This window comes from Mytilus trossulus, chromosome 6, assembly GCF_036588685.1.
Source record: "Mytilus trossulus isolate FHL-02 chromosome 6, PNRI_Mtr1.1.1.hap1, whole genome shotgun sequence".
Lineage (NCBI taxonomy): Eukaryota > Metazoa > Mollusca > Bivalvia > Mytilida > Mytilidae > Mytilus > Mytilus trossulus.
This window is the reverse complement of record NC_086378.1, coordinates 65702105-65710333: the sequence shown is the minus strand read 5'-3', so window position 1 is coordinate 65710333 and position 8229 is coordinate 65702105. Positions and strand designations below refer to the sequence as shown.

Here is an 8229-nt window from a genome sequence, read left to right as displayed (position 1 = left end):
CTTTGTTAGTCTGGTATTATTTTAATTTTAGTTTCTTGTGTACAATTTGGAAATAAGAATGGCGTTCATTATCACTGAACTAGTATGTATTTGTTTAGGGGCCAGCTGACGGCCTCCTCCGGTGCGAGAATTTCTCGCTACATTGAAGACCTGTTGGTGACCTTCTACTGTTGTTTTTCTATGGTCGGGTTGTTGTCTCTTTGACACATTCCCCATTTCCATTCTCAATTTTATTTAATTTCAAACTTTCTTCAAAAATTTATTTTTTGTATCTAGTTAATACCCCCTTCACATACACGAATGTTTCTTACGAATGCTAACGAATCACCAAAATTTACAAGATTCGTTAAACTTTAACGAATCTTTTGCGAATAAACCACTTTTACGAGTGATTTGCGAGTGCTTTACGATTGGTTACGATTTACTAAGAATGAATGCGATGCTTTTACGATAACAGTAGACGATTCATTGCGAATAGATACGAGCAATTAACGAATGCATACGAGTGTTTTGCGAGCACAATACGAATGGTAACGATCTGATCCAAGTTTTTACGATTGGTTAACGAATAGTTTACGATAGCCCACGAACATTTGCGATTGAGTTACGAGTGTTTTACGAATGTTTATTTTTTTTTGCAATGGGAAATGCATGCACTCATATAGATAGTAGGCCATACAGTCTCATTTATTATCCATGTAAACATTCGGAGTAACAAGACATGTCTTACGAGAGAAATAAATTATTACTCTTCCATAACTTCCTTCGACTTCTTCTTCCACTGGCACAGAGGGCAGAGGAAGAAAATCAACAACTGTTTCCTCTTTGTTTTAGGAGGAGGAGGAGGCGGACTCAACGTAGATTTTGGTGCAGGCCATGGCTCATCAGAAGAACTTTGTTTGGACAATATGACCAACTCCTGCATGAGCTTAACCGGGAAGATGCGTCTGGTTACAGAAACTTTTTAAGAGTTGATGCCGACTTGTTTGGGGAGATACTTGACAGAATTACCCCTGCAATCAGAAAAAGCTCTACCTCTTTCAGGTAAGTACTTCAATTTTCAAGCAAAATAAAACAGAAATGTACATTAAGTATAATAGTTAGTTTTATTTTGTATGCTGACTATATCATATGAATATCCGACGGTGCCGAAGGACGAGGCTTGGATTTTCCGCATGATATAGTCAGTTTAGAAAACCATACTAACTGTTTTTTCAGAAATTCATATCTAAGTAAAAAGGTCAGCAAAACAATCTTTTAAAAAATTTTCCTTAAGCACTTTGCTTCTAAATAATTCAATTTAATACAAAGTGAACAAAGTACGTGTTAGTAACGCCCCAAATAACGTTCGTATTCATATGGAAGTGGGTATATTAAACTGTCTTGTCTTTTGTTATTCTAATGTATGACACATTTCCAGTTTACCTTTTATGCGACAAAAAATATTCTTTTAATTGCATTGTAAGTTTAGATACATATTTCTCGTTACAGGGAACCACTTGAACCAGGACTGAAGTTAGCCGTTACACTCAGACATTTGGCTACCGGTTCCACGTATGCTGATCTTATGTATGCCTTTCGTGTTGCCCGGAACTCCATATCACTCTTTGTGCCTAAAGTCTGCGAAGCAATTTACTTAGCATACAAAGATGAAGTCATGCCGGATGAGATTACGACGGAAGATTGGATGCGTATAGCATCTGACTTTGAAAGAATATGGAACCTCCCACACGCTTGTGGTGCTTTGGATGGGAAGCACATTAGAATAAGAAAACCGCCTAACTCGGGGTCGTTATTTTTTAACTACAAACATTTCTTCTCTACAGTGATGATGGCTCTAGTTGATGCAGATTATAAGTTTATTTGGCTGAGTGTGGGCTCATACGGAAGTGCATCTGATAGCCAGATATTTAGGGACTCGGAACTACGACCAATGTTAGAAGATGGAACTTTGGATCTTCCGCCTCCCTTCCCTCTTCCAAATGGTGAAACAGATATTCCTTATTTTCTTATTGGCGATGACGCATTTCCTCTCCGATCATGGATGATGAAACCCTATTCAAGAAAACGTTTCGACCACGATGAGCGCATCTTTAACTATAGGTTGTCCCGTGCACGTAGAATTGTGGAGAATGCTTTTGGCATTCTTGCCATGAGATTTCAGATTTTGATTGGAACTATGCAACAACTGCCAGAAACAGTAGATTTAATCGTACTGTCTTGTACTACTCTTCATAACTTACTTCGGATAAGGAAACGTGCTGATCTACAACTGTTTGCTGACGAAGAAGACAACAATCATAATTTAATAGAGGGACAATGGCGACAAGGTGCGCAACTTACCGACGGAGACCAAGGGTATCAGAGAAATTTTGGTAACGCTGCTGGAATTGATCAAAGGAACTATCTTAAAAATTACTTCAACTCGGAAGCAGGCGCCGTAGATTGGCAAGAGAACATGATTTGACTGGTTCAGAAACATTGATTGTTTTCAATGCATCAGTATTGTGTTAATTGATGTAATGTTTAGAAATAAAAATTTAGATATAGATAGGACTATAAAAAATCTCAGAATGAGGTTCTATCATAATGAATAATTCACTCCAACTTTGTTTGACATACACTTTATAATACAAATTTGTTGCAATACTAGTACTTGGAATGGTATTTAAGGGATAGAATATGAGTGAAGACGGGGAATGTGTCAAAGAGGCAACGACCCAACACGCGCAAAAAAGAATAGGTTGAGTTTAAACACAAACTTTGATAAGCATCAATAAATGAGTTTCAGAATGATTTTGACATTTAAGCTAAACGACGGTTGTCACACTTGAAGCAGGAGCTACTAACCCTTCCAGGGTACTTGAGTTCACCACATTTTGTTTTTGTTTGGGGTCCATATTGCTTTGTTTTTAGTTTTTGTTATGTTGTTATTTGTGTTGCCTGTTGTGTATTTGCCATGGCATTGTCTTCTTTGTGGTTTATGATTATTGATTGCTCCTTAGTGTGTTCGAATTTGATTTACAACTAAATGTACATTGAAAAGGGCACAGGCGCCAAGTAATGGCAAAAGATTCCGTTTGCATATTACACTTTTCAGCGATGTCATTTTTTATTGGTTTTGTTTAAAAATTTTGGTTCCTAAAATAAACAACATAAACAAATGTGGATTAACCTATTTCTTTTCATTCTCAAAAAAAGCTACAAATTTTCTACAATCTACAAATAGTTATACATTTAAAGGTTCTCTATTCAAGATTTTCCTAAATCTTTTCTAAATGAAAATAAACAGTCATTCACGTCGAAGATCTATATGAAAGGTGTTTCTGGGTTTATTGTCTCATAAGCATCCGTCAGTACTGATGTTGTATCTGTCGCAGTTGATTCAATAGCACTTGGTGTCTGACTTGTAGTGTGAGTTGAGTATACTGTCTGTTGCTGTTGACCCATTAAGATAGGTTGCAAGTTAGTCGGTTGCAGTTCTGCCCATTGGTATCGACCATATTGTTGAAGGACGTCAGCTGGCGGATTCGAAGCTGCTAAGTTGCGTGCAATGATATAGTCGCGATCAGTAGACATTTGTTGCGGCTGACGATGCCTGAACGACATGGATGATGTTGTCGGTCTAATTGAAGGCCTGTTATTTCCTACTGCAGTTTGCTGTTGAGGTTGTAATTGGGTAAATTGAGGTAATGTTTGGCGATTTACTTGCTGGGAAGGGTCTGTGAATGTAGATGAAAGCTGGGATGGCTGTATAAAATCATCCCTTGGCGGTTGTTGTGTTTGACGCTGTTCCTGTTTAGACTGTTTAACATACTCCATTGCCTTGAAGATAGTTTCATTCGTAAAATCCTCCAGACAGGAAGGGGTCATCTTTGCCATTAGCGTACTAAGGAAATCGCAGGTCTTCTCTATGTCACTCTTTGGGACTGCTAACTGCTGAGAAACTTTTTCTAGGCAGTCAGATATCTTTGTTGTAGTTGACGATGTTGTCACTGACTGTGGTGTACTTTCCATGGTCGTTATTGATGGAACTGATGACTCACTGCAGTCTGAGTACCGGTCAGGTTTCTTGATCTGTGACCCCTTGGTTCCTCTTGCCTGACAGACAAAGGGTTTTACAAACTCGAATTTCTCCAACAACCAGCTAGTTCTAGATGTTAGCAAACCATCTCCGACACCGGCTCCGGATCGTGTGGTGTTTTCTCTTTTCTTTACTTCTTTCACATACGTGGTTCTTAAGGACGTATACCATCTTTGAAGATCACCGGGATTCACCTTCATCCTCTGTTCCATTTCATGCCATGTTCGCTCTTTTTTATCGCGATTTTTGTATCAATACTTGTCTTGTCGTATAGAAAACGATTTGACTTTAACCACTCAAGTACTTCGTCTTTCTCTTCGATCGTCAGTATTCTCGCACTTTTAGTTTTGGGTTTATTCTTCTTGCGAGTCTGAAAATACACAATGTCCATTTTCGTGATAACTATCAACGACTTTACTATAAAATACACTCATAAATATTTTTATAATGACCGGTCTTTCAAGAAGTTCATATGCTGATTGCAATTGTTTGAAAAGTATCATAAACATTGTTATCTTTTTTAATTACATTTTTTCCAATACGTTCAACAACAGTTATACACTGGCCTCTGGATATAGATTCCGTGTTATAATTATTTTAACTTTAATCTTATTATATTGCTATTCTGTCCAACTAATCTGATTTAAATAATGCAGATTTTCTTTGCATGTATCGTATTTTGATGATTTATTTGAAAAAAACGCAGTTCCTCAATTGCCAATTTCACTAAATATCTGTCTATGAAACTCATACATTTTTTATGTGCTTTATAAAGGTGATTTTCAAAGACATTGAATAAGCAAATCTCACTTACTGCTGCACTGGTTGTGGCAGTGGCTATCAAATCGTCCTCATCTGAGGCAAAGTTTGAGCCGGCTGTATCAACATTGTCAGTATCTGAAAGTTGCTGCTCAGGATATTCGATACCAACGGTTGGTGGGTTTGCCTCTGGTGGTGGTAATTCGGCGGGGTTTGGTGTTTCGGGCGATGGTGGTGGTGGTGTAGGGAATCTAGGTGAAGCAGGATTTGTCTTCCTTTTCCTTGCAGCAGGTCTTCTCTTTGGAGCCATGATTCAATAGTAAAATGCGACTTCCTTCTTCCACGATTTTATAACAACTGAAACGAACTATTAGAATAAAAACAAAACCCCAATTTTATCGTCAAATCATTTGTTAAATATTCCTATTTGTAAAACATTCGCAAAGCACTCGCAAAGCAGTCGCAAAGTATTCGTATACATTCGTAAAGCAATCGGATATATTCGTAAAGCACTCGCGTGAATTCGTATCAATTCGTTAATCCATCGCAAAGCGATCGTAAACTGCTCGCAACTATTCGTAAATGAATCGTTAAACATTCTTAAATCAAACTGTTCACGATTTCTTGCGAATGATTTACGAGTTGTTGCGATCGGTTAACGATGCATTAACGAATTGTTGCGAGTGATTTGCGAGCTCTTTACGAATGAAATGATTCGTGGACATTCGTGTAAAATTTTTGGCATGTCCAAAAATTTCCAAATAGTTTTACGAATCGATACGATTGTCTGCGAATGTCTACGATTTGTTTAAGAGTGGTTTACGATTGCTTGCGAGTGATTTACGATTGCTTGCGAATGGTTTACGATTGCTTGCGAATGCTTGCATTTGATAAAACAAAAACATTCGTAAGGAATCGTAAGACACATTCGTGTATGTGAAGGGGGTATAATACAGACTGATTGATGTGAGGTATCTAAGAAAAAAGCTTAAACCGTGATAATTAAAACAATGATTTTTACTGCGATTAAAACTTATTTCTTAAGTCAAATCAATTGATCTTTGTTGAGTAGATGAAAACTCTAGTTTACACTAAAAGTACAACGAATAAAACGAATATAGCATGCCAGTGTTACAGTTTTACCTTCACCAGGAACTAGAGAGACCAAATAATGTTGAATCCCAAAGAAATATAGAGAAAGCAGGTTTAATCCACCATTTTCTACATTTGAAAATGCCTGTACCAAGTCAGGAATATAACAGTTCTTGTCAATTCGATTTTTTAGTGCTTGCCATGTGATTATGGACTTTCCATTAGATTTCCCTCTGAGTTCAGTATTTTTGTGATATTACTTTTTGATAACATTAGTAACATTCCTGGTAACGTACTTTGTTATTGTCGCTACAAACAGTTTCGTTTTATCACATAAGGAGGAATGCATTTAAAATATGAAAAAAAGTGGAATTGTTTTACAGTGTGTTTTCCGCTAGAGTCTGATATGATAAGTCTTTATGATCATGTAGCTAGCAAGTATATGTTTTGACGATTATTATTTTAAATCAATGATTCTCACCTTCATTCATAAAATCTTCATCTTTAAAACTATTTCCGATTAATTTTTAGATAATTTGAGAAATTTGTAATTTTTGTGATCAAAATAATTGTGTATAAAAAAATATTCGTTGTACAAAGTTGCTTTTTTATTTGAAAATTTATCCTGTCAGCTTATTGTTTGGCTTTCTGACACAAGAGAAAAGGTATAGTTTTTTTTAAACCAGAAACAACAAGTTGATGCGATGTAAAAAGTAAAGTTTTATAAGCAAGAAACCTTAGTTTCGAGAATATTTTCTTGAGCTCAAATTACCAAAATTTTTTAAAAATAAAAATGAAATATCTTACTCTTTATGTGAGTCTTTTGAATCGTTTACTACAAAACGATATAATGACGTATGTCAGATATTATAAAGACTTACAAAAGTTCAATCACTGAAAAGAAAATAAGAAAAATACTGAACTCCTAGGAAAATTCAAAAGGTTTTACATAGTAGTGGGATCCCAACCCTCACCTAACCTTGGACAGTGGCGAACAGTAAAACATACGCACATGCTATTAAAGTCAGTCTTAAAAGGCTTAACTCATTTGATGGGAACTAAAAGAAATACATCTAAATAAAACAGAGTGAACGTGGCCGGGTACTGGTACATCCCAGCAACACACATGCCGTTTTATCATTCGATCAGAAATTTATGTTTATTTTTTATTGTATTTATACCTTTTCTTTTCAGAAATCAAGCGGAAGCGACCTTTTAACACAATGAAGATGTACACATAAAACGTCGTAAAACAGCATACTTACTTTCATGTGAAAATTATGATTTGTGATCTTTGTTGGTCCTATTTTAATGTCAGTTTCTTTACAATTGATCCTCCTTTAGAAATATTTAGAGGATAAAATCAGATAAAACATACAAACCCCACCCCTTTCTCGACATAGGAGAACGGAAATTAACAATACAATCCATCTATTTATTTTATATTGCTATCTTTAAAATGTTGGGGATATCCAATTTAACTTGATAATTTTATGACTTATCAAATGAAGTATATTTCACTTGTATGAAATAGACAAAGAGTCATTATTTTTTTTCTTCCGCTTACACTTAAGCATCTTAAACTTAATCAAATTTGTACATTAAACTTATTTCGTAACAGAAATTAAATAAAATCTCATGTTTGTGATACAAATGTCTCTCTTGTCTGTAGATAGTCAAACCACATACACGACATGCAATTTTATTTTGGGGAAACAGGACTTACAGAAACCTGTAAGTACTTCTACTTCTCTCAGATATGTGTGCTGTTTTATTTTTGTTATAATTTGTGTGTTTTGTTTAGAATCGCTGTATATAGGTCAAACCCTTCCCATTAAAAAACCCCAACGATACCTTACAACTTATTCAGTTTATTATTTTTTTATACTGAAACACTTTTGTTCGAGGTAAGAGAGTTGATATTAAATATGGATCAGAAATATTTATGACCCCGCATGATCCTTCAATGTGTCAGGAGCATGCCATCATAGTATCTAGCGTCGCTGACCTTCTGAAATATCTTTTTCATTATCTGTCGTTATTGCTTATATAAAAAAGAACATGTGGTTAATTGCCACAACATAAAAAACTAAAACATAAGTAACACAAAACCCATCAAAAAATGTAAAAACATGTATATCAGAATACCATCATTATACATCTTTAGACATGCAAATTAACGTTATAATTAATAAGTAAAAAAGTACAATTCAACTTGTATGAAACTGACGTATATTGAAAATAAAGTGTTTTTTTCCGTTTGCCCTTAAAAATCTTGAGCTGAAACAGATATG

The 8229-nt window shown here is 35.5% G+C and overlaps 1 protein-coding gene across 1 annotated transcript; it reads left to right on the top strand.

The window, feature by feature from the left end:
• The first annotated feature begins 283 nt into the window (after positions 1–283).
• Positions 284–2484, top strand: LOC134721690 (uncharacterized). The gene is made up of 2 exons (XM_063584852.1): positions 284–1044; positions 1492–2484. Exons 1-2 carry the CDS (start codon positions 722–724, stop codon positions 2465–2467), a joined length of 1299 nt encoding a protein of 432 aa, XP_063440922.1. The 5' UTR covers positions 284–721; the 3' UTR covers positions 2468–2484.
• Positions 2485–8229: the final 5745 nt, after the last annotated feature.

Excerpts from the sequence above, each read along its gene's own strand:
- LOC134721690 (XM_063584852.1), top strand. The coding sequence starts at position 722 with ATGTCTTACGAGAGAAATAAATTATTACTCTTCCATAACTTCCTTCGA. Across the intron at positions 1,045-1,491 it reads AAAAGCTCTACCTCTTTCAG|GGAACCACTTGAACCAGGAC; the intron begins GTAAGTACTTCA and ends TTCTCGTTACAG.